Source organism: Drosophila gunungcola, chromosome 3R, assembly GCF_025200985.1.
Source record: "Drosophila gunungcola strain Sukarami chromosome 3R, Dgunungcola_SK_2, whole genome shotgun sequence".
Taxonomy (NCBI): domain Eukaryota; kingdom Metazoa; phylum Arthropoda; class Insecta; order Diptera; family Drosophilidae; genus Drosophila; species Drosophila gunungcola.
The window spans coordinates 23023138-23048239 of record NC_069139.1 but is presented as its reverse complement, the minus strand read 5'-3'; the positions used below and the strand labels follow the sequence as shown (position 1 = coordinate 23048239).

General features: G+C 42.9%; 3 protein-coding genes and 1 long non-coding RNA gene across 11 annotated transcripts; 2 read left to right on the top strand and 2 right to left on the bottom strand.

Moving 5' to 3' along the window:
• The first annotated feature begins 1480 nt into the window (after window positions 1-1480).
• Window positions 1481-2889, top strand: LOC128257008 (uncharacterized). Its single transcript, XM_052987804.1, has 2 exons — window positions 1481-1859; window positions 2256-2889. The coding sequence occupies exons 1-2, from the start codon at window positions 1619-1621 to the stop codon at window positions 2693-2695; spliced, it is 681 nt and encodes a 226-aa protein (XP_052843764.1). The 5' UTR covers window positions 1481-1618; the 3' UTR covers window positions 2696-2889.
• A 943-nt stretch (window positions 2890-3832) lies between these two features.
• Window positions 3833-23736, top strand: LOC128252013 (protein unc-79 homolog). 7 transcript variants are annotated; one of them, XM_052979372.1, is made up of 27 exons: window positions 3833-3933; window positions 4127-4235; window positions 4309-4428; window positions 4934-5095; window positions 5156-5326; window positions 5383-5658; window positions 6261-6959; window positions 7106-7768; window positions 7830-8101; window positions 8160-8261; window positions 8314-8458; window positions 9274-9330; window positions 10091-10170; window positions 10607-10669; window positions 11863-12186; window positions 12970-13118; window positions 13185-13918; window positions 14945-15022; window positions 17374-17641; window positions 17707-18352; window positions 19108-19182; window positions 19240-20448; window positions 21376-21554; window positions 21611-21765; window positions 21830-22548; window positions 22601-22779; window positions 22839-23736. In XM_052979372.1, exons 2-27 carry the CDS (start codon window positions 4181-4183, stop codon window positions 23656-23658), a joined length of 8400 nt encoding a protein of 2799 aa, XP_052835332.1. In that variant the 5' UTR covers window positions 3833-3933; window positions 4127-4180; the 3' UTR covers window positions 23659-23736. The 7 variants fall into 7 exon arrangements, with proteins under 7 accessions (XP_052835332.1, XP_052835328.1, XP_052835333.1 ...); XM_052979368.1 differs by having other exon boundaries at window positions 14945-15718; XM_052979373.1 differs by lacking the exon at window positions 9274-9330.
• On the bottom strand, window positions 13882-21949 carry LOC128252020 (uncharacterized). Of its 2 annotated transcripts, none has more exons than XR_008267272.1 (3): window positions 21813-21949; window positions 21336-21737; window positions 13882-13965 (listed from the first exon to the last, which is right to left on the bottom strand). It is a non-coding gene; the product is annotated as an uncharacterized LOC128252020 (long non-coding RNA). The 2 variants fall into 2 exon arrangements; XR_008267271.1 differs by lacking the exon at window positions 13882-13965 and adding an exon at window positions 20366-20491.
• LOC128252016 (uncharacterized) lies at window positions 23674-25068 on the bottom strand. The gene is made up of 3 exons (XM_052979376.1): window positions 24878-25068; window positions 24100-24820; window positions 23674-24043 (listed from the first exon to the last, which is right to left on the bottom strand). Exons 1-3 carry the CDS (start codon window positions 25054-25056, stop codon window positions 23795-23797), a joined length of 1149 nt encoding a protein of 382 aa, XP_052835336.1. The 5' UTR covers window positions 25057-25068; the 3' UTR covers window positions 23674-23794.
• Between the last annotated feature and the right edge of the window lie 34 nt (window positions 25069-25102).

Sequence of the window (25102 nt, the reverse complement as noted above, 5' to 3'; positions counted from 1 at the left end):
GGGTGGTGGAGCAGCTGTTGGCTGGCAAAAGGATTGCCCTGGCATTATCCTTGTTCATTTCCCTTATGCTTTTATTGTTGATGATTTATTGATGTTTCATTGTTGTTGGCACGGTGGGGTTTTTCCATCAACTTTTTTCGGTGGTTAGACGTAAATTAAAGGGGGTTAAGAGCCATCACGCTAAGGGGTCTGCCATCTAGCAATTTAAAAACCAAATAAACAAAGTATCATGGTCCCAGAAAAAAATGGCATAAAGAAATTAAATATTTAAATGTTTGAATGTAACATTGTTTTTCAAAATAAAAACTTATAAAAAAAAAAACTAAAAACATAATGATTAACATATTTAATTGGTTTATCCAATAGGAAATTGTAGATTTCAATTTTTTCCTCATTTTAAATCTAAATGTTTCCATACTTAAAAATATAAATAAACCCCTCGGGGCTAGATCAATACCGAAAATATTTATTTTGAAGTGAAAATATTTGGATCTTTCATGTTTTTTTCTCCGGGTGTGCAACTTAAAAGTGTTCCGAAAAGTGCATATACTTTAAAGCCAATATTGAACGAGTTTTTTGCTCCCCACCAATGTCAAAACACTTTGACAGATAAATTTTGACTTTCAGACTTTTTTAATTCATAAATAATTAATATTAATTTGATGGAATTCAAATTGCTTATCTGTTTTTCAGAATTTCAACACCTTTGCCAGACAAAAGCACAGGGCATACGCTCCGCATGCTGCAACTGCTGCAGCAATTGTCCATTGTTTTGGGTATCCTGGTAACCGGCAACACATAACTACATAAATTAACGGACTTCGATGCTCGATACCAGGAAGAGGAGGAAAAAAGGGGGATTCGGAGCAGAGCTGGAGGGATGGCGCAGTGTCGACAGCAGGAATCGCCACCAGTTCTTCAATTGATTTTCGAAACCACTTTGTTGGTGGGCCGAACTCAGGAACGGAACACTGCAGCAGTAACCGGACAACAGACAGCAGACAGCGGACATCGAACATTTGAAACAATGGGGCAGCAGCATAACAAGGGGTATTGTGTGCACATATTGAATGAATTGCCTCTGACTTTTATTTCAGTCTTTTTTTTTCTGGGGCTGCAGGCTTCGGGTTGGCTTTGTCCTGGCCGAGGAATCGGTTCGATGGCGGGGAGAAAATGAAATCAAAGTCGTATCAATTGAAACCTGTTTCGATGTCGTTGTTAACACATGTTAACTGAGCGTGGCCAAATTGCCACAACAAAAATACATAAAACATAAAGCAAGAAAACAAGATCAAACGATTAAAGCATTACTAACAGTTATCTAGCCAAATATTTAATTATGAGATGAAGAACTGTATCTCTTTCATAAACATCTTGAATGTTACTACTAATTATGTTAAATCTACTCCTTTTCCAAATTCCTTTGGCCAAGATCTAATCAAGTCAGCTTGGTAACTTCCAAAAATAAAATGTCAAGTAGGCTCAGAATTTTCCGGCAATTTGCGTCTATCATTCCGTTCAACAACACCAGGCATATCAATCATATATTTCGTATATAAGCGAGCCATATTTAAACATAAAAAAACCCTTAAAATTCCGGTGGACATATTGGACAAACATGTCCAATCTGCAAGAAATACCGCTCGCCGAACCAGAAGGTCTAGAAGTGGCCAGCTCCGATGTGACCCCCACACCCAAGTCCAATTCGTTGAAGCGCTTCTTCAAGATCAGCAAGAAACCGCTGATGCGGGACCAAGCGGAGGATGTGAGCGAGTCCTCCTCCTCCGAGGACCCCAAGGAGCTGGGCAAGTCCAACACGATAAGTCGCTTCTTCACCCGCAAGAAGGGAGCCAGCAAGGGTAAGAGTTTCTTTGAGGGAATTTGCTAAAATATTACGTGTGGGGAAATCCGTGTTGGGAAAGGTACTAGTTTTTTGGAACTAGGTAAAGTGCAAGATATTTGCGAAAATAATAACTTAAGTAAGGTAAAGGATACACCATTTGTCAAGTATCTAGCTCTGGTAATAAAGTCTGGTGGTAGAAACATGTAAAAACAAACATGTTATATCTTGCATATGGGGGTGAATTGTCGTATTTTTAAGTTGCAGTGAAATTATTTAAATTATGTATTGTTAAATTATTTGTACCTAGGTATGTAACTAGGTACACACACATTAAAAATTGACAATTAGTTATTAAAGGGTACTTAAAATTACAAATATTTTAAATAAAACAATTTAAAACCTTTGTGCCCAGATGTTCCAGAACAATCTAGCTCGATAGCCGACCCCGAGGAGCAGGAGAAGCCACAGCCTAATGTTAAGCCCACGATTAAGACATCCATTTCGTCCTACTGGAAGATTCTGTTCCATCGCCAGAAGGGCCAGCGCCAAAATGCGGACTTCGGACCATCTAATAGTGCTGGGAACGATCCCGAAGAGGTACACGAGATGCAGCCGGTTCCCCAGGAGTCTGAGCACGAATTACAATCGGATGTCAAGGTAGAGCAGTCCGACATCGAAGAATACAGTACGGATCCGGAGCCACCACAACCGATGCCCAAGAAAAATTTGGCTAACAAGGCGTCCGGGGAGGAGATTCTCAGTGCATTGGAGGGCGGTCAGTTGTCCAGTGTCGAGCTCGAGGATGGAGAATCTGGACAGCCGTCACCAGTTATTGTCAATCAATTCAATTAGGATATTTCCGGAAGGCATATAATATTTCTGCCGACCTCTAGGCCACTGCTCACTACACAGTCCACTCCGGAAACATTTAAAGGATTCAAGATGTTTCCCCCGCAATTAAACGACAACATAACACTTCCGCTTTAAAACCACAAATTATAATTGCAAGCTTGCCTCACAATAAACATATGCACACTCAAAAATAAGCACAGTATTCTGATGACATATCATCGTGGTCAGCAAAGCCATTCGTTTTTACAGGGGTCACAAAGTTCAGTTAAATCGGTTGTTAAAATATCTACACTGTGGTTTCGATTTCCCAAAACGTGTTTCATGTTTTTGGTTGCAAACATAAGGGGTTAAAAGGTGCCGCATAAGCCAGACAAAATTCTGGTCAGCCCCTAAAATCGACGAGGTTTTCATTTTCGAGAGAAGCCCTACAGTGAGACACCCCCAAGAGCTGGCTAACTAAATTCCGTAATGAGTATTTAATTGTTGGAAGGTGTGGTTGAAAAGAAAAAGGGGTTCTAAAAGATTTATTTATTTCTTGAATTACACTTGAGTTAGGCGTTGTAAATTGCATAGCTGCCGTGACTTATTTTTTTGTATTTTGATAAGTATACAACTAACGTTAGTGTATGCGCACACAAATCTCTACACGAAATCGTAAGAAATCTCCAACTGATACCAGTTGCATATACAGAATAAACAGCTGTGGCATATTTACAAACATTGGGAACAATCTGCGCAAACTCCCGACCCGGCTAGAAATAGTAAATATTTACATCGGCTAGACCAAAACAAACACTTGTTGGAAAACGGCCGGTAAGTGCGGCAAATGTGAGATAAACACGCGATATGCGCATGTCCTTCTTCGGAACAGCTGTTTCCCGGGGCTGCTGTTGAGGGTGGGTGGCAAAAGTGGGTCAAGCACCCTCCCCACAACTTAAATTTCATCAAATTCCATCACATTTAAACCTAGATATATTAAAAAACAAGTGAAATTTATTAATTAAATAAGTTTAAAATGTAGCCTACAAAAAACCGCCTTCCAAATGTTTTTAAAGGATAGCAATAAGGATAAAAATGTAAGCCAAGGGGGTCGTGGGACATCCAACAGATGGCTGAATTCTTGCACAGATACACACCGTAAACTCAGTTTAGTTATAGAGATTTTTCATCGTGGACGTAGCTGGCTGTTAAACCCGTAAAAAATTGCAAATCTATTGAAAAAACTAACCAATTTCGAGGTAAGTTTATCTAAAATATTATCCTTAGTTCCTCAGGCACCTGTGTTATATGAAAATGCCGTGTTATCTATGAAGTTACGTGTCCTTTGAAGTTCTTTTGCTAATGGTAGCACCATAAAGGGAACTACGTTACGTAATCGTGGGTGTGGACGGTTAAATATTTTTAACAAACGTATATTTTACTTAAATATAGAATGCGAAGTCCCTCGGCAGCAGCTTCGGCAATGCGAAGGATTTGTCTGATATAATGACTGGCAGCTTTAAGGTGCAACTCATCAACATGGGCACTCGCGCTGCCGCCTGTAAGTTGTCCCCAGAAGTCTCAACTTTCCCGAGTGCTCAAAAGTGGCTTTTTTCTGCTGTTTCTGCTTACAGTTCAGGCAAAACTGAGAGCCCTTCATGAATACCACGTACGTCTATTGCACAACGTCTTACCTGCGCCCTCTGGCGTCGATATTGCCAACAATATCAAATACTTTTCTCAAACTCTACTAAGTAAGTATAAGTACCCGATATTTCTACATAGAATAGGTTATAATTGCTAGATTTTATAAAAACGCAAATCAATGTAGTACAGACATTGACGACTCGCATCTTAGAGTGCTTCTAATGTATAGCCGCAGAATTGAAAATCACCTGTGATGGTTATAGTGATATACCGATCGAAAGTTATAGCTTTAATTTACATACCAAGACAATAAGAAAATCAATTGGCTTTGGATAAATAGCGCTGAAAGTATTTGAATACCAATTTAGTTAATTTGGAGGCAAAAAGGCTTAAATTTAAAAAGTGTAATTACTTGGTCAGATATCATTTTTGATATATTTTGATATCAGATATTTTGTATGTTAAAAGTGCGAACCTCGCTACTTTTTTAAAACATTTAAGAGGTGTTCTGATATTAATTTATATTAGTTTTTTGTTAAGTATTGAAGATAACCCAACTTTACATATTGGAAATATTAGTCAAAGACCTACCGTAAACAATTTATTTAACAGCTGTCCTTAAGGATGTGCGCACCTCGCCGCACGAGCTCATCCGCGATCCTCTTGAAGATCCCACTCGCATGTCTGCCTATCCCAATCTCGAATATGGCAACCTCTACAATGCTCTTACTATGCTCATCGATGTGGCACCTTGCATCCAGTATGGACAAATCGGTGAGATATCTTAATACTAACGTATCTATAACGTATATTAATTGATAAATTGGTTTGCAGTTTTCGGAAAAGCCCTCTTGCAGTGCCTAAGCTGCATCCTACCCTTTCTAGACAAAGATCTTATCGATAATCTACCCTATCTGGTCAGCTCCACTATATCTGTTCTACCGCCAGCGTTGCACCAGGACATTGTCAATGCACTATGCTACTATATCTTACCTTTTACTATAAGTGAGTAGATGCTATTGTCTATTCTTTTGTGCTGATCAATATATTTCAACACCCAGCCCGACGAAGCTCCGATGAGCAAGAATGCCAGGCCTGTCAGTCAGTGTCCTCCGTCATCATGATGGTGCTGCAGTACTCCAACAATCCGGCGCACCACTGCCAGCTGCTGGAGTGCCTGATGACCCTCAAGCACAATGTGGTCAAGGACATCCTTTGCGTGGTGGCCTACGGCACCGCTGTCTCCCGCACCTCGGCTGCCAAGCTGCTCTTCTACTACTGGCCAGCCTTCAACGCCAATCTTTTTGATCGCAAAGTCCTGCTCTCCAAGCTAACCAGTAAGTTAAAGTCCTATTTTTAACATTTATAAACATGCAGCATGAGTTCAAGAGTAAACTATAAGTTTAGTATGTCTGCCAAAAATTTGCATACATAAATTTTTCACTATTAAACATATAAAAATCGTTTTTCTAAGAAAACGGTCTGTTTTAGTGACCTCATAGCTTGTATTTCGTGATGCTAAAATATTACCTTCAACGATACATAAATGCCACATCTTTATACTTAATAATACTTACTTCTTAAAAAAATGAATTTTCCAGTGACTAATTCTAACTTATGGCTTATTATCTCTCAGTGAACAAAATTCTGTAATGAGTAAAATACTTAAATGCAAATTTAACTTCAAGAGCCGCTACTTTTTAAATAAAATTTAAATAGCTATCTAAAAGAAATGTTTGTTTGTAATGAATGTGAAAAAAGTGTTTTAGTCACATAAAAAAGCTTAATTTTTTTGAATTTTTTTCATAAAATTATTTAGAATTTTTAATAGATAGCCAAACAAACAACAGCTTAAAAAAACTATAATTATTTAGAAAACTGGACATACATTTAACTTATCATCTATTATATAATAATATTCATGTCTCACCCCAAACAGATGACCTGGTGCCCTTCACCTGTCAGCGGGAGCATTGCCCGAACTCCGGGAACGCGGAGGCGGCCAAGGTGTGCTACGACCACAGCATCAGCATCGCCTACGCCCCCGACTGTCCGCCACCCCTGTACCTGTGCATCGAGTGCGCCAACGAGATCCACCGGGAGCACGGCAGCCTGGAGTTCGGCGACATCCTGCATCCGATGCAGCAGGTGTCGATGGTGTGCGAGAACAAGAACTGCCGCTCCAACGAGAAGTCGGCCTTCTCCATCTGCTTCTCCACGGAGTGCGCCAGCTTCAATGGCAACCACCCGATCCGGTACTGCAGCCAGTGCCACAGCAACAGGCACAACTCCCGGCGAGGCGGCGACCATGTGGTGCACCGCAGTCTACAGCCCGCCTGGCAGATGGACCCCGAGATGCAGATGCACATGGTCGAGTCGGTGGTGAGCCTGCTGCGAGAGGCCAAGCCGTTGAACTTCGAGCCCGGCAAGGAGTCCTCGTCGTCCGAGTCCAAAAAGAACGGCTCCCCGCTCCCAGCCGACAACATTTCGCTGGAGGAGCGCCAGCGGCTGGGTCGCTACGGCATCTGGTTGCTGGTGGGCCGCTGCACGCCCACCGCGGACACGCCCGTCGAGGTGCTGGGCAGGATCCTGAGCATGCTCTTCCACTGGTTCCATGTCACCGCCTATTCCTACGATGGTAAATAATAATATTAAAATAATAATATTAATAATTACTATTAATATTAAAATATATTCCTATAGGGCCTTAAAATTTTGGGCTCTAGACAAAGTAGTTCCCTTTAAATTTAGTGATCTCTAAAAACAAACTATCTTTCCCTTCAGCCGCCGGACAAGTGGAGAGCACCATTGAGAAGCTTAAAGTGGAGCATGTCTGCGACTGGCTGAAGGAGATCTGTCGCATCCACTACAACGTCTTCATCTCCTGCCTGCTGCCCCATCCGCCCGAGTATGCCCGCGTTGGTGGCCACTGGGAGACGTTGGCCTCGCGAACCAGCCACTTGAAGGAGGGTCTGCAGAGGCTGATCTGTCTGGTGCCGTACGAGGTGATCACCTCCGAGATCTGGGACTATGTGATGCCGCACTGGATGGAGGCCATCACCAATGACGTGGCCGAGAAGGAGCTCAACGAGCTGAAGATTGTGCTCAGCAAGATCCTCGACCCGGAAATGTCGCCGCTGGGCTTCGATGCCAAGACCATGTACAACTTTGTGGCCATTCGGTTTGAGAAGACGACGGCTAAGGTGCAGCAGCAGGCTCTGCACTGGCTGCAGATCCTCACCAAGCTGGAGATCCTCATTCCACTGCTGCAACTATTCGCCATGTTTGGCGACGGCGTTCGCATCATGAAGTATGGCATCCAGCACGAGCTGATGCGCGAGAAGGATGCCCAATCCCAATCGCTGGCCAAGGCTCCCAAGACGCCGTGCAAGGAGAGCAAGGAGACCAAGGCGGACATGGCCAATCCTCCCAGGCGCAGTTCAATCTGTGAATATTTTCCAGGGCTTTTGTAATGTATGTTTAACTTATGTTCATTAATGTGCCACAGCTCCTGTTGTCGAGGATGACTCTGGCAATACGTCAGCCATCTCGGATGATGAGGCGCCCACCAATCGTCACACGGAGTTCTCCACGGATGCCGAGCACAACCTCACCTGTTGCATCCTCATGCTGGACATCCTTTTGAAGCAAATGGAGCTGCAGGATGTGGAGCAGCACATGGGCATCCACACGAGCGTTTGCGAAAATGTCTCGAGACTGATCAAGTGCATGGTCACCGCTGCTCGGGTGGGTCTCAGCAGTCATGTCTGCGCCTTAAAGGTCAGTAGCTAATTAGATTTATTTTTTAAATTTAAAGTCCAATTGAATATATTACCAGGTGGCAGAGTGCGCCTATTGCGAGGCTTCGATCATGTGGCATCAGCTGGCCACCAAGTTGGTTCAGTTTATGGCCCCCCTGAACCCTGTTCGTCCACCAGATGTGCGTCACCCTCTTCACTTTAAGCCTTTCCTGCTAATAGATAAAATTCCAGATTCCTATAGAGGACATCATTGAAGAGGAGAAGTCCTCGCGCAAGTCTCCACCCGAATCCGACAAGGAAAAGACCCGTGATCGAGATGTTTCCCTATCGATGGCTCCATTACCCATTCCCCTGGGTCCCTTAGGAGGATTTGCAGGTACGCCATAGACTTTCCAGCCAATTTTAATTTTATTTCAAGCCCCCTTTGACACACCCCGGTTGTAACATAAGCCGTCTATAAAGACCCAACCCCAGTTTCTTCCCTAAGAACCACCCAAAACCCACCCACCTATAAATAAACTAACCACCGTAACAGTAAAGCAGTGAAACGTCACCAAAAAGTAGCTAATTGTAGACAGTACTTGAGCCTGGACTATATAAAATATTTAACATTTTGCGGGCGAATGGTATGGAATGGCGACTCGCCCGTCGAGCGTCCCTATAAACAAACCTACTTTAGCCTAAAAACCCACGTTAAAACGCAAACCGAACTTTGTTACAACCTAAAAACCTAGAAACCTGCACTGCTATGCCTTGTAAACTACTTACTTGACCCAACTAAACAATCCCCCAGACTAAATCAAACAATCTCAGAAGTATGAATTAACTACCATCTAAACGATCATTCGTGAATAACATACCGTCATCCCGATCACCTGTACTTATCTTTTTCAACCATAACTATTTGTCTATCTTGCTATCTCTCTCTACATAAATATGTATATCTGTTTCTCTCTCTCTATCTCTAACAAATTCTACTGCGCGTCTGCCTGTACAAAAAATAACATAACTAACGCTGTTTTTCTCTCTCGCTCGATCGCACCCTATTCCGCGTGTACGAAACCGTCTGTCTCTCTCTCACACTCGAAAACTTCTCGTCTATGCCCAAAAAAATCTACAAACTAATATCGACTCATGAAAAACTGCAAAACTAATAACAAACTAAATTTAAAATCTATCAATCATTATTAGATATCTTTAAGCTAGATCAATTCTTTTCAGACGATGGAAAAATTATTATAATGGCAGGTGATGCACCACAAGAAAATTTTTCATTCGTTACAAAAAAAAAAAAAATAAAAAACACAAATTACAAATTTACATTACATTATAAAGCATTTGTTGAAACATTTCGTTACTCAGCTCTAACAACCCAATTCTTTTATTAACCACACGACACGAACAACAGAAAAAGACAACAATAGTTTCGCTCGATCACTCCAAGAATCTTTGTCTCCACAAACACACTCCATACACCAATCTCTATCTCTGTTTAGCGTTACTAGAACATATGATTTAGCATTACCAAGCTTTTATATCTAGATGATCTCTGTAGATTGACCGCCCCTAGTGAGTTCAGTTCCGTTTTCTTTCGGTTCGGTTATAGACTATAGCTTATAGTCCATCCCCAGACACCGAACTCGAATTTAGTATAACACAACAAGCACAACAACCACCACACTCTTATTTATCGATCAGATCGAGTCTTATTTCTTGTTTAATTCCTTCCATTGGAAGAACGGATACTCCAAAGTTTGAAACGCGTAGTACCCGATTGGCAGTAATGTAATCCACTTGTTCAAAATCCTGCATGAGATACTTTCAGTGAAATTACTGTTTTCTACCTATCCATAAGACAATCATAGGATTTCTATATGTATGCATGATTGATTTGTGAATGCCAATCAGTTGTATGTTGACCACTAAGCGAACTTCATTTTTAGCTGGACTCGCCTCGCCCATTGTCCAGATCTGATACTAATCCCATTGTATAATTCTCTTTGAAAAGGTCCTGTGCCAGTGGCTGTTCCCCAACCAGAACCACACTCTGTGGGCGGAGTGCTCGTCCACATGCCCCACGTTTGTTCCGTATGTATTTCGATCATAAGCAATTTGAACCCGTAAACATTATGCTCTTTAGTTGTCACTCTTTTATTGACGACCATACTCGAATTTTAAAGTTCTCTACACAAAACAAAAGTAATAAGACAAAATAAAAAGAAAAAAATGATATTATCAAATATTATGCGTTGACTGTAGGTATATTGAAACACCCCATATATACATATATATATATATTTATATAATTGCTTTAATATTCAATTAAATTAATTACAGCAACAAAGCAATACTAAGTTGAAGTGAGCATTCGAGTTGTTTAATTTAATCCACATATAATCAATATTTGTTTTATTTTGATTTCCTTAACACAAATTCCAATTCAATGATTTATTTTCGAAAATTGAAATCGAAAATTGTCCAACGATTATACAAACGTTTTCATTTCTTCATATATTTTTTATAGAATAACGAAAATGGGCATTCAGTTGATAGTAATGAATTGAGAAAAGTTCACGCCACAGACGAGGTACTTTGTGCATTCTTAAAAAAAACAAACAAAAGACAAACAATTCAACCAACAAAAGCCAAACAACTTTATTTTGAATTTTTGTTTTATCATTTGCCCTAATTATAAAAACCCTCCTACGATTCGATAATTGTATAATTCGTTTGTCAATATCTATTGTTTTTTTATGTCCAGTGAACAAATCGTACTCTTCATGTTAAGTGTAAATAAATGTACAGAGTGTTTTCCTCTTATGGGTTAAGTATTATTTTATTTGAATAAGTATACATTTGTTATTCGGACTTTATTTATAAATACTGCAGTCTTAGAGAAATTTTCTTAGCATAATAAAATTAGTTTTTTAATTAGCCCTAGAGACATTATAGATGACAACTAGGTTCACGCAAAGATTAAATTAGCCACAAATGTTTTTATTTAAATTCAAAATGTTCTAGTTTTGTTTTTGTACAGCTGACATGTAAGGATTAGGCTGACAGAATTCATTTCCAACCTGCAAAAGTGTTTTCTTTTAGAGAAAATATTATGGGACATTTTTTTTTACTTAACAATTTAATAGCTTTTCCATCCGAATAATAGATTCTTTTCAAATCTTTTTTATTACTAGTTTTTTTTAATCATTTTATTCAACTACTGTGTCTCAAAGTATCTTGTATGTGTGTGAAAATAAATTACAAATTATCGTAAATCGAACCAAAATTCGAGAAAACGAGTTTTATAAATGTACATTTTATTTAAGTCAATCTCGATTTTTACTTATCTAATTAAACATGTAAATATTGCGTTTAATTCTTTTAATTTATGGTTCATTGTTAAAGAGCATGTTCAATGTACAGCACTGTCTCAGTTCAATGCCTCGCCCCACCACCATTTAATTATCTAATAAATAAGTATAATATTATAATCACAGCAATGCACAGAAAATGTAACAAATTTTATGCAATTTTACGTGTGTTATGTACCGTTTTTAATGTAAATTACTTTGTTACCCAAACGAATCTTGACGCGGATATGTGGGTGTAAACGAAATGTCAAAGCTCCCCGAACATTGCATTTGTCTACATGTGTTATCCAAGGAATGTAACATAATACCGTACACACTATGTAAACCACGTGTATATACGATGTAAACCTGTGCGAATCCGCGGCACTTACTCGCACTATATCGCTAATCCCGTTCCCCTTGTCTCATGCAGATCATGACGGCGACGGTAGAAACAGTTTCAGAGCAGCTCGACCTGGCCTCCATCCTGCCCACAGACCGGGCCATAGCCCGCTCTATCACCCTGTCCGATGCGGACGTCGGCAGCGCCAATGTCAGCGTGACCAAGGCCTCGGTCATGGGTGAGAACGGTGCCAATGGCGGGGCGGCCTGTGGCGGCGGCGAGAACGGAAGCGGTTCCGAGGAGGACGAGGAGGAGGAGGACAGCGACGACTTCTGGCACACCTCCGTGGGCAAGTTCAAGTTCACCCTGGACACGCTGCCCCAGCCACTGCAGTACATCCATCAGCTGCTAACGGTAGGAGATGGTATCAGAGATATCCCTTAGGGCATTCAGATTCAAAAACCTTTAGTGTTTAAGCCTACAAGCAGTCTTAAAATTTTAGATTCCATAACTTTAAACGTTTAAGCCTTCAAACACTCTTTAACTTGCTTAATAGCATTTGCCACATTAACCAAGAAGAATATGGGTTTCTTTTCTTAAAATTTTTTAAAATATTGTATTTTTTTTTTAAATATGGATTTAGATTCCTATTAACAACTGTAATCATGTTTTTGTAAAGGTCAATTTGAAGGATATTTATTCCGCTAGGATATTTTCAAATCGCCTTTTATTTAACAGTTAGAATTTTTTTAGTGTTATTCAATTATTGGATGCGAAAAGAACCAACAAAAAATATAATTTTTGTTGTCGCTTTTAATAAAAGTATCTTGGCAATTAATAATAACTAAAAAACTGACAGACAAATGAAATTGACACTTAATAAGTGCAACCCACCGGTTTTGCCTCAGTGGCGAAATAGATCCAATAGTAGGAATACTATTTAGTTACTTACTTTATTGAAACCCGAGTATGAAACTCTTCTCCATCTCTTCTTATATTAAAAATGCAATTTTTTTTAACTGAAAAATTAAAAAATTGATCCTGTTTAAGGTCTGTTACTCTTGCAATTACAGTATGATCACAAGATACTAATGATGTTTTTGTAAAGTTCCCCGGATTTCCCGAGTTTTAAGCAATTTTTTGAGTGTTTTGCCAAACTAAGATTATTATTCACAATCCCCTCTTGTTTTCCCAAAGGAAATACCCACCATCAAGAAGCCGGAGATACTCTACTATGTTCTGCAGTGCCTCAACACAATGGCGCTCCATGGCGATGCCCTGGCCAAGGCGGCGAGGGAGCAGCGTGGCTTCTTCATCTGGTGCCAGGAGAACCTGTTGATCAAGAAGTAAGTTGGGTTTAAAAAACAAAATTCAAAAAGAAGAAAGAAACAAACTGATACAACCGTTTTTAGCCTGTGGGAGCTATGCAACGCGGAGCACTCTCACATCTGCCAGGTGGGCGTGCCGCTGCTGCTGCACTGCATCACGCTGCCACTCGGTTCGGACGTGTTCTGGCGCGTGGTGCAGGAGGCTTTCCACGATGCGGACTGGCGCGTCCGCTTCACGGCAGTGGAGCGAGTCACCGTGATTACCCGCTTCATGGACTCGACCCCCCTGCGCTCCGAGGTGGGTCTGCAGACGGCGCTGGCCACCGCCTTCTGCCACCTGATCGCCAGCATGGACGACATCAATGTGTACGTGGCGCAGCGGGCGACCCTCTACATCGGGACCATCCATGATACGGCAATTCGGTCGCTGCTCTTCTGCCTGGAGTCGCAGTTCGATCTGTTCATCGTGGACCGGCCGGTGGTGCTGCAGTCGGTCTACCAGCTGCACAACTCCCTGTCCGACCGCAAGATGCTCGGCTGGGAGTTCTTCCTAAACCGCTTCGACACGCTCTTCGTGGAGGCGCAGATCAATCTGGAGAAGTGCGGCGACATCTCGTACCTGCGCGACCTGAGGAACTCGGACAACGGCAGCGAAGCCCTCTCGGCCAAGATCCAGAAGGCCAGGGAGGCCCTCAGCCAGTCGGACACCAGTGGCAGCATGGCCAAGACGCTGAGCGCCTCCTTCGGCACCAAGTGGCCCTACAAGCGCACCATGTCCGCTCCAGCCAGCATGGCCCCTCGACAGGACAGCAAGTTCGGTGAGTGCGCTAAATTGGTGTTTAGTTTCAGGTATTGCCTTTGCACTCTGATAAAAAAATGAAATAGTAAAAATATACATCTTACTATTGAATTCAAAATTTTATATTTAATGTTAAGTCATAATAACAATCATAATTGAATGTTTTAAAATATTTAATATTTTATTTAATGTGCCAAAAAATAAGGTTTAATATTGTTGCTATTTAGCTCTTATATTATTTAAGTAAGATATGATTTTCATTTGCAGTTGCAAAAAACAAAATATTTTTAACATTTTCATATTTGAAATAACTAAAACCGCAATGGATGGTAAATATTTAAATTGAACGCAAAATAGTCGCATTTACTACTTTTTTTACTAGTCTACTTAGCCTTCACTCTATTTGAGTTAAATATGATTTTTGTTTTCAGATATTAAACTCAATTCTGCAAAAAGTAATATGAAAAATTTTAAAAAAATTAAATATTTTCATATTTAAACTAACTAAAGCCGCAATGGATGAAAATCAAAGCGAGAAGTATCTAAACTGAGCACGAAATATTTTGATTTACTGCGTTTTTTTAACAGTGTACAAGAATATAAACAAAAGCCTATTTTTAATGCTAAATCAAAAACAGAATTTAACAAAAATGTACAATAATTGGAATAGCTATACTTCACTTTGACATGTTTAAAGTCTATATTCTTAATATACGATGTTTATGCTTGTAAGTTAATTACTCATACGCAACGTAAGCCTTCAGTTGTTCTTGGGTATTTCGTTCCAGTCCTCAGCAATTTTGTTATTCAGGTCATGGTTTAAGGTTCATTTTTATTAAACAGTAACATAAGAAAAACGGAGTTCATTTTGTTTAGAAACCTACCTACATAGTTGATATAAATTTGCCAAAATTACTCATTCGCAACGTTGGTTTTCTTAATATTTTTTTTATTTTTGGGACAAAGATATAAGTTGAAGAAAGCCTTTTTTTCATTTTTTAAGGGATTCTTCTAATAATATTTTAAATTTTCTCTCCCCTTGCAGTTCCCGAGAAGGAGAAGATCTACAGCCGCCAGGTCTCGGCGCCAATTCTCAAGCGGAAGACCTCGCGCTTCGGACTGGGTCAGTTCCTGGGCGGTAGTAGTGGGGGGGCTTCTGGCAGCAGCCAGTCGGTGAATCCAGCAGCAGCGGCAGCGGGCTCCTCGCGACCCAAACCGCCGCCCTGTCCCATCCACCAGCCAGGGCACACGGCCTTTCCCTATCACACCCCACATCACCACCATCCACATGCCCACCACCCTCATCCTCATCCTCACGCCCATCCACACCATCATCCGCATCACTATGTCGGTAGTAGTGCACATGTAGCCACCAACGCGAGCACATCCGCCGGTCTGGTCTCGACGCACAGCCAGAGCCACCAGTACCTGGTGCACTGTGTTCCCGTGCCGCCCGGTCACCACAGTCCGATGCCCACACTGCAGGAGGCGGAGACGCTGCTGCGCTCGCAGGCGGCCGCCGATGCCGCCGCAGCGAGTGGATCGGGAACCGGATCACAGGAAGTGGCGGCCGCCGGAATGGGAGTAGCGGGTGGCAGCACGGGCAATCCGAATCCGAATCCCCATCACTCCTTTCACTCCCACTTCCAAAAGCATCCGTCGGCACCCAATCTGCTGCCCCCGCAGCCGGCCATCGTGCCGGCCCCCAGTCCCAGCCCCTCGACTCTGGCCTTCCCCCTGCACTGCACCTGCGATGCCGCACCCCATCCGCATACCCAGCCCACTGGTGCGGCGGCCACCGGCAGCGCGGCGAACCCAGGTAGGTGCTAGAGCACGTGTGTTCGTTCTGTGTTCTGTGATCTGTGATCTGTGATCCATCCCCCTCCCCTCGGTGGTGTCTGATGATCGGTGTTCTAGCAAAATGCCTACACCACTCACAAGGAATTAATGTAAAAACCCACTAATTAAAATTAGTTTTAATATAAGTTTTAGTTCGAACAATACACATGCCATCGAAGTCTCAACCGGTTCAAAATCACTTAGAAAGGTTTCTAAAACTATGCTAAGACGACGATTCATTTAATACAGCATTAATTTGTTACCTTTTTTAAGTAATTTATGATAGCTCAATATTACTAATTTAAATCGATTATATTCTCCAGAGATAAAAATGGAAATTTCCAGAGGAGATGAATTCCCTGTTTCAGAAAATGACACTCAAAACTTTTTGCATAGTACCATTTTGTTTCAACCCTTTTCATGCCCATTAATTTTTATCTCCTTATTTTAGCCATCGATATTTTTTATTTACTAGGAAAAGAATGTTCTTTAACTATTTTAAACATATAATAAGGTTTAGTTTCCTAATAAAGATACTTAGCTGGCCAGATTTTGTAAAAGTGGCTTAAATTCCAGATTCGCCAACATAAAATATACACAACTAAAAAAGGAAATTAAATTTGTCGATTTAAATTTTTAAGCCAGTGTTATTATTTTTTTATTTTAATGGCCGAATACTTTAACCTTCTCGAGCGATTTTTAAATATTTGTTGTTAAGACTTCAAAATAACTAGAATTTTTTATATTTTACCTTATTTAGAACAAGTCTCCTAGTGAGTGGTGTATCCAATTTTCGGTGTTGCTTTGGCTTGGTCAGTGTCTAAACACCATTCGCATTATCATTCAGATCAACCAAGACCGGAGAACTTTTTGTTTTTAAGAGTACAGAAAATAACTATTTAATTGGTACAATTTTGCATTAAGTTATTTATTTTATAATAATATTAAATATATTTTTTTAAATAAATAAGTTTGTTTATAGGTTGTACAATTAAGTAGTTTTTTATTATTTTTGAATATTATTATATATTTTTGAACTAATTTATTATTGTCTAATGCATGATTTTAGGCACAAATTTATTAAAACAAAAAAACCCTTAAATATGCATGCATGCTCCAGCATCCCCATCTAGTCGTACCATCAATCCATCTATCTAACTGCATCTCACCGTTCTATATAAGTGTTATATCTGTATTATCCAGCTGAGATATCTAGTTGTGTGTGTTCAACTCTGCTTTTCATTACAAATGTCATTTTAAGTGTGTTCCCCTTCGAACTGGTATGTATGCTCAACATTTCTATCGCGGACCACTTTACAAATGAAGACTCTATTTCTATAACCTTCTATCCCTCTTTCCGTCTTTTTGTATAACCCTCGACAAATTTAAATTGAACTTTAATTGGCTTTTACTCAACAGAGACATTTCTGTATATTATACAAGATTTATACAAAACTTTTTAATCTACATAAACGAAAATGAATCTAATTGTGAAATTGGCATGTGGCTGTGACCCAAAAAAGAAAACAAAAATCTTAAAGATATTGGTGTTTTTTCCCCATTCCCCTCCAAGCAGATGTGTTTAGTTTCAATAGATTCTCGATTATTAAATATTTGTATCCTTTGGATTGATAGATGGTCACATTCACTCTTTGGGAGGTTTGAACGATGACAATCTCATTGGCCTGCTCTCGCGGATTACCGAACTGGAGGAGTCCGATCGGGAGACCATTCATCTGCTGGTCTTCATGCTGATGCAGTTCATGTCACGAACTGATCAGGCATATCCGTCTGAGGAGAAACCAATGACCAAGACCCAGAATATTGTGCTGAAGCACCTTTTCCTACTGCTCGGTCACAACCAGATCGACAAGACCTTTCATACTACTCCGGAATCGCTGAGGTAATTGCTTATCGTTTTCATAATTTTTTCGTATTGAATTTCCCATATTTTCATATTTTCCGCAGGGTTTCGGCCGTGTTCAATGCCTTTTTGGCTAACCTGCCACAGGTGTTGGACCAGAACCACTTGATTGGCGGCCTCGTCCTGCCCTCGGTCATGCAGATCATTCTCTATGCCCCGAATCCGACGAGCACCTCGGGCGAATCCTACCAGAACATAGTCTTCAACTATTCCCTGTGGCACCTGGAGCAGTATCCGCGTCGCAACTGGCTCTTCACCTTGCTGGTGGTGCTCTACAAGTACTCGTATACCCAGCCGCCACTCAGTGGATATGTCATCGCGGGCATCCGCTTGATCATGAACAGCCTGCGTGGCCACTTCCATCAGTGCCGGCGCATTCCGACGACCACCATCCTGGACATCCAGGGCGTGGGTGGCGCAGCCCGTTCCCGCGATGTCAGCCAGCCCTCGCTGGGCACCGATCCGGACGACAAGGAGGCCAGTCCGCCGGCCAGCCCAATGTTTCCCTCCGAGGGCACCAGTGCCGCCTCCAAGAGCAAGGGCCAGAATGTGGCCTTCACCCCGAAGTTGCAGCATGCGTTCAGGAAGTACAACGATTCCAGCTTGGATGCGGATGAGACGGAGTCGGAACTGGTGGCCATTCCGGAGAGCGATCTCTCGGATAGCACTTTACACGGCAGCAGTGCTCCGGTATGCAAAAAGTTTTTTAATGCCGTATTAATATTATAGTTATTATTATATTTAAAACGTAGAAAAAACATAGTAAATCCAAATACTTTGTATTTAGTTTAAATATTTCTCCTTTGATTTTCATCCAATGCGGTTTTTAGTTATTTTAAATATGAAAACCTTAAAAAAATTGTCAAATTTCTTATTTGACTATATTCGGATTTGGTTTAAATATCTGAAAATTTCTTTTAAATTTTAATAATATGCAATTAAATCAAACAGAAGCTATTTTAAATCTAATGTTTTCCACACTAAACTTGTATTGTGAAATCATGTAATTTAATAAGCATTGTATTTAATATTATGATTTTATATTTTATTTTAATATTAAATATATACATTTTTAACTTCAATAGTCAGATATTTATTTATACTATTCCATTTTCATACCAGTGTAGTGCTTCAAGAAACTTGTTTATTCATTTAAAAAAAAAATCTTAATTCAACTTTATAATTTGTAAAAAAATCTATTTTGAACACAAAAAAATAGTCGTTTAACTATTTTTCAATATTCGTAAGGACTTAAACTTTAATATTTTTAAGAAAAATTTTTTTATTACGAAGAAATAGTAGTTAAACCTGTTATATATTGTCTGCTTCTTATTGGTTTGATATTACTATGCAAATGGTTAAAGAATTGAACAGTTAAGCTTACTTCTCGGATTCAAAAAGCTAATTAATATAATTACTAACATTTTAAAATATATCTTTGGCAGGGATCCTTTGATGATACCATTCACTTTGAGGACGTAATGCCCCGCAATCGTCGTACCCTTGAATACACCGAAGAGGTATATCCAAGTCTCACAACATGATTTTCTAAATATAAATGAAATACCCCCTTATAGAAATCCACAAAATCCCACAAGTCGATGATCACCACCAAGGTTGGCGATACTTACACCACCAAGATCAAGGCCACCACCACCAGTGAGACGCTGGTGACCACCCACACGAGGCACAGCCTGCAGGAGGGCGTCCGCATGATTGTCACCCCGCTGGTGGGTGCGGAAACCACGGAGACGGCCATTGTGAGTCCTCCGGTGGACGTCCATCGGGCGGTGACGGTGCGCAACAAGTCGCTGGAGAACGCAGCCGCCTCCACCTCGAAGATGTTTGCCGCCATAGCCACGAATCACCTAAAAGCACTGGGTGCCCTGCAAGACTTTCCCGCAGCGGTGGAACGTAAAGGTGGCTCCAGCAGCGGAAGTGGCAGTCGATCGGCCAACGGCAATGGTGGAAGTGGTGCTGTCCAGGCATCATCCTCTGCGGCTGCCAGCAAACCCATTGGACGCCACAAGACGATTGTGGAGTGCAGTGCCGGCAACTCGAGCTCCTCGGCGGACGACTCGCGTCAGAAGAAGGCCCAAAGCAAGTCCCTCAAGCGCATGGTTAAGAACTACGGCTCGCCGGAGTCGCCGCTATCAAAGATGAGCGTGATGCCGAATCCCCGGGACGAGGTGGACGAGGGCATGCAGAGCCTGCCGCCGCCCAAGAGCATTGCGGCCCTGGAGATACCCACTCCGGAGCGGCTGCTGCCCATTGGAACCCAGGACACGGTGGCCACGCTGGTGGAGCGCGTGCGGGATGGCCTCAACCTGCCGGACATCAGTCACCTCAAGCAGGACAGCCTGGATGTGTCGGAGAGCACCAAGGACGATGTGACGCCCAGCAGCAGGACCAACTCACCCCGTCGCCTCATCAAGCAGGTGGCCCTGGAGTCTCCCCCGAATCCCAATGTCCAGCTTCCATCGCAGCCCTCGGCAGATCTGCACACCTCCATCCTCAAGAATGTCCAGCAGGAGCTGAAGCAAAGTGCCGGAGCCTCCGCCGCCGGTGGCTTGACCTCCAGCAACAGTATCAAGCGTCCGCGCCAGAAACTGGCCCCATTCAATGTGGACAGCAATGCCATTCCGGACATCCGATCTCGGTTCGCGGGATCCTGGCCACCGCCTCCCTTCCAGCCCGTGGATCCCGAGCCTGACGATGACGATGAGGTTGGGGCTGAGGCCTCCAATGGACATGGCACTCAGTCCACCACTCATGCCCCTCGTGGGGTAAGTTCTAAAAGTTGGTGTACCCATTAGGCATTTTGATACCCTTGAGAGGGTATTATAACTGATATATATAACAGTTTGCAACGTACTAGAGGAGACATTTCTTACGCCATAAAGTACATATGTATATTCTTGATCAGCAGTATATATACTCTGGATTTTGCCATGTCCGTCTGTCTAATTCTAGCAAACTAGTCTCTAAGTTTTAAAGCTATCTGAATGAAAGCTTATGAAATTCCTCTGTGTATATAAGTCGGAACGAATCAGACGACTATAACATAAAGCTTGCATTGAAGCAATCGGAATAATAGTTTTTTAATATTTAAGAATATACTTCAAGATACTCAATGGCCATAAACTGTGTCAATGAGTTAAATTTGATACTAGCTCTGTCCGCTTTTTGCAATTTTTTCGTTATTAATTTAAAAAAATTTTATTTCTAAAATGGGTTAGTATTCTATGAATACATAATCAAAAATTTTATCGTAACAAAATTATTTTTAAGGCTGTTGAAGTTCTGAATGGTGTTTAGTTTAAATAAGCTGTGAGACAATGGCTTACCATTTTAGAGGTACGAGTTTAATTTGATTAAAATCGAATAATGATATCAATGATATTAACAAAGCTGCTTTAAAAACGATTAAAACATTCAGCCGAAAAGCGATGTATATAGCTTCATTATTATTATGCATATTTATAAAAATCGACATAAAGAAGTTTTAGGTTCAAGGGTGTATTAACTTAGGTTTGCCAAAGCTAGCCTTCTTTCGTGTTTGTTGTAGAGTAATGTTGTCTATAACTTTATACTAATTTAAAATAACACTTAAACACCTACACTTTTAAAATAATATTTGTACTATTATTTTTTATTGATAATTTTTACTCACCTAGTCAATATTTTAATATTTGAAATCTCTGAAACTGCAGAGTTCCCGTCGAGTGGGCGATTACACCATTGTGGAGCGCTGTTCCGACTGCGGTGCCCACATTGAGGAATACACGGACGAGGAAATTGGCATCTTCATTGTGATCCTAGGCACCTTTATACACCGTGAACCCGCCATGGCAGCACCGTTTCTGCCCGAGATTCTCACCATGACATCGCGGTAAGTGGGTTTACTGAAAATGACTAGACTCCAGGCTAAGATTCCCTCCATTTCAGCATCTGTTTGAGCAGCACCCATGCCTGGCAGGGCGAGAATGGTCCACCATTGGCCTGCAGTGCCCAGGCGGTGGCCCTTCAGTTCTTCCGCTGCGTGCTCCACCAGTTGGCCCCCAATGGAATCTTCCTGCAAGTGTTCCAGACCCAAATGAAAAGTTAGTAATGATTGTTTTCCTAAATAAAAGATATGTTTTAATCGAACCCGCTTTGTCCACGCAGTGAAAATCCGCCATAACCACTTCCGGAGCATCGCTAAGGCTTTGCAAGATTTCCAGGATCTGAATGCCACCAGTCCCATCTACATGGTCTGCGATTCGCTGACCTCCAAGAAGGCCCTGCCCGTCGACCAGCTGCCCGTGATCTTCCGCAACATGGCCGAGTATTTGAATCTCCAGTGCGTTCCAGCGGAGGCGGGAGTGGGCCTGGCCGTCTGGTCACAGGCGATGCAGGCCATGGAGTCGCTGCTGCGCCAGGTGATCGTCATCATGCCCAGCCTGACCAATGCGGAGTACATGCTGGACATCATAGCGGCCACTTTGCGGCTCAACTGTGTGCCAAAGACACTGCTCGATCCGTACTCCAAGATCATGGCCTATTGCGTGCAGCACACGAATCTGGAGTACCAAACGCTCTACGAGCTGTGCACCCTGAACATTCGCTCCTTCAACAAGGATCGGGACAAGAACCTACTTTGCCGCCAGATGATCTTCGAGTTCGTCCAGGCCCTCAAGTTTAAGTCGAACATACCCGACCACAATCTACTCACGATTATCGGCTTTGTGCTGCTCGATGCTGGCGGAAGTTTGCCTCCGGGAGCTGCTCCTGGCTTGCCCGATGCGGCGCCCATGATGACCACCAATTCTGCGGACTGCTTGAGGCAGTACATCAACGATGTTATTGACTTTCTGGCCGATTTTCACACGCTCAGCAAGATCAAGGTAGGAAAGCAGTCAATAAATCTGTCTTTTAATAACAAATTTGTCTTGTTAGAACTTCAAGAACGGCCAGACGAGCAATGGTCTGGGCGAAGACACCTTGGGCGGAGTGCTCAAAGGAGCGGTGGCCCAATACCTGGCCCTGGAGATGTCGCGAGGCAATTCAAGGGACAACAAGGCCGTTTCCCGCTACCTGCCCTGGCTAAACAATGCTCCATCATCGCTTCAGCAAGGGTGAGAACAAGATTGGAATTAATACATATTAAAATACAAAAAAAAAAATACCCACTCAGACCCAAGGAGTTCACCGAGTGCGTGGGCCACATGCGCCTGCTGTCTTGGCTGCTGCTCGGCTCGCTCACTCACATGGCTCTGATGCAGCGCCGCCAGGAGACGCACAGCATTCCGACACCTCTGCCGCCGCAGCCTGGACAGGGATCCGGGCCAACGGCCAGTGTGCACTACCAACACCAAGGAGTGACCTACTCACAGCCGGTGCCGCAGGAGGCCTCCTGCCACATTGCCGATCACATTCAGGTGATTTTTGCCGGGTTCGCGGAGCAGTCCAAGACCTCGGTGCTGCACATGTCCTCGCTGTTCCACGCCTTCACCCTGTGCCAGCTGTGGACGGTCTATCTGGAGCAGATGGCCCACAATACCAACAGCAATGCGGAGGGCAGCACGTTGGGAGTGCTCTTCGAGTTCTGGGCAAAGGTGACGCCCTGCATCCTGCAACTGGTGTCCCACGCCAAGCCGACAGTCAACAAGGATCAGCCGCAGACGCCCTTGGACTTTCAGACGCAGAGCGCCAACTCCAAGCTGTCCGAGATGGTCAACCTACACTTCCTGAGTCTGTTGGAGGCGCTGAAGGACACCAATTCCACGGTGCTGGGCAAGCTGCTGCCCATGTGGAGCCCCGTACTCTCCTCGCAGACGCAACTCTCGGACACGCTGCATGTCCGCTTGCAGAATGTGAGGGACTATGCACCCGACTACGAGGAGCAGCAGGCCTTCAAGTCCGAGGCTCTGCTCAAGTGGCTACAGCGCCTGCAGTTCAAGATGGGCCAAATCGAGTTACAGGCCTCCACGGCCACGCAGTTCTATTCTATCTAAACATCACACACACAGTGAGTTATATATGCAGTCTTATTTAGTACTTGTTGCCTACGCGAATAAATAGTTCACAATGTTTGTTTGTTGCATAAGGAATGGGCAGGAATGGGATTCGATCACATGCTCTGCCCACAGGTTACTCGAAAACTGTGTAGTGAATGCCACTGGTGGCAACTCCTCTGTCTTGAATTGAGGGATCGAAGACTTCATTCGCCTCGCTGGCTTTTTGTCTGCCCTCGATGAGAACATTAGCCTGGGGATCGCGATAGTTGCGGAAGGATTCATTGGTTCTCAGGATGGATTCCTCGGGCAGGCTCAGTCCTGCTGCCAGCCTGGACTCTTTGTGTCTGGCCAGCCGCTGTTCAGCCTGCTGAATGCGCACTTCCTGTGAAAAGACTGGATTAAACAGCAAATTCTTTAGGGAACAAACTTGGTTAATACCTTAAGCCTTTGCATGTAGTCCATTTGCAGAGTGGCCGACTCAGCCAGCGGCACCAGCTGCACCTCCTTGTGCTGAATGAGGGGCGGAGTGGCCGCCGTTACTTCCCAGTGCTTGCCCTTCTTGCGCATTCGCTCCTTGTCGGGATCGTGGACATTGGACTTTGTGGTGCGGAATGGCATAAACTTCTCCCTGGAAGGAGCATTCACGTTCGTTTCCGTCTTGTCGATGAGGTAGAGGGAATGCTGATCGGGCGCTTGCTCCCTACTCAACTTGGCGGCCACTTGACTGGCGTCTATCGCTATTATCTCGGCAGGCAGGGAACTGGTGTCACTGTGTCCTGCCAAAGCGGAATCCGGAGAGTCAGCTGGCTTTTTGAACTCCTCAATATCGGCCAGATCCTCGGCCGTTATGAGACTCGCTGGCGGTGGAATCACCTTGACCTTCTTTTCGTGCATGGTTCCCTGTGCTATAATTTTCAGGGGATCCATCTCCACCTCGTCATCGCTATCCAGAATGTCGTCCACATGGGCGCCTTCGTCCGTGTTTCTGCCATTCCACTCCAGATTGTTGAGAGCGATCTTTCCCTTGGCTGCAATGTTGAGACCACTCAGCATTCGAGTCGCCTCCTCAACTTCATCGCGGCGTTTAATCTCTTCCAGCAGCTTGTCGTAGGATTCCTGGAGACGCTTTCCTTTGTCGGGCAATTGCTGGAGTCTCTTCCTGAAGCGGGAAATCGAAAAATCAGTTGCAACTCCACAGGTTGACCATAGAACTCACTTAAAGGAGAGGAAATTCGACTGTCTGTCCTTGATCTCGAGCAACTGTACGTAGGACAAGGTCTTCAAGTCCTTGCTGTGCTGTTCCTTCACCTGACTGGTGCCCGGAATGCGACTAAGTGGAGCAGCAATCACATTTTCGTTCATTTTCGCAATTTCATTTATTTTGGTTTTTGGCATTAGTGTGCCCGTTTTCGGGGATGTGCAAAAATACTTAGATTAATAG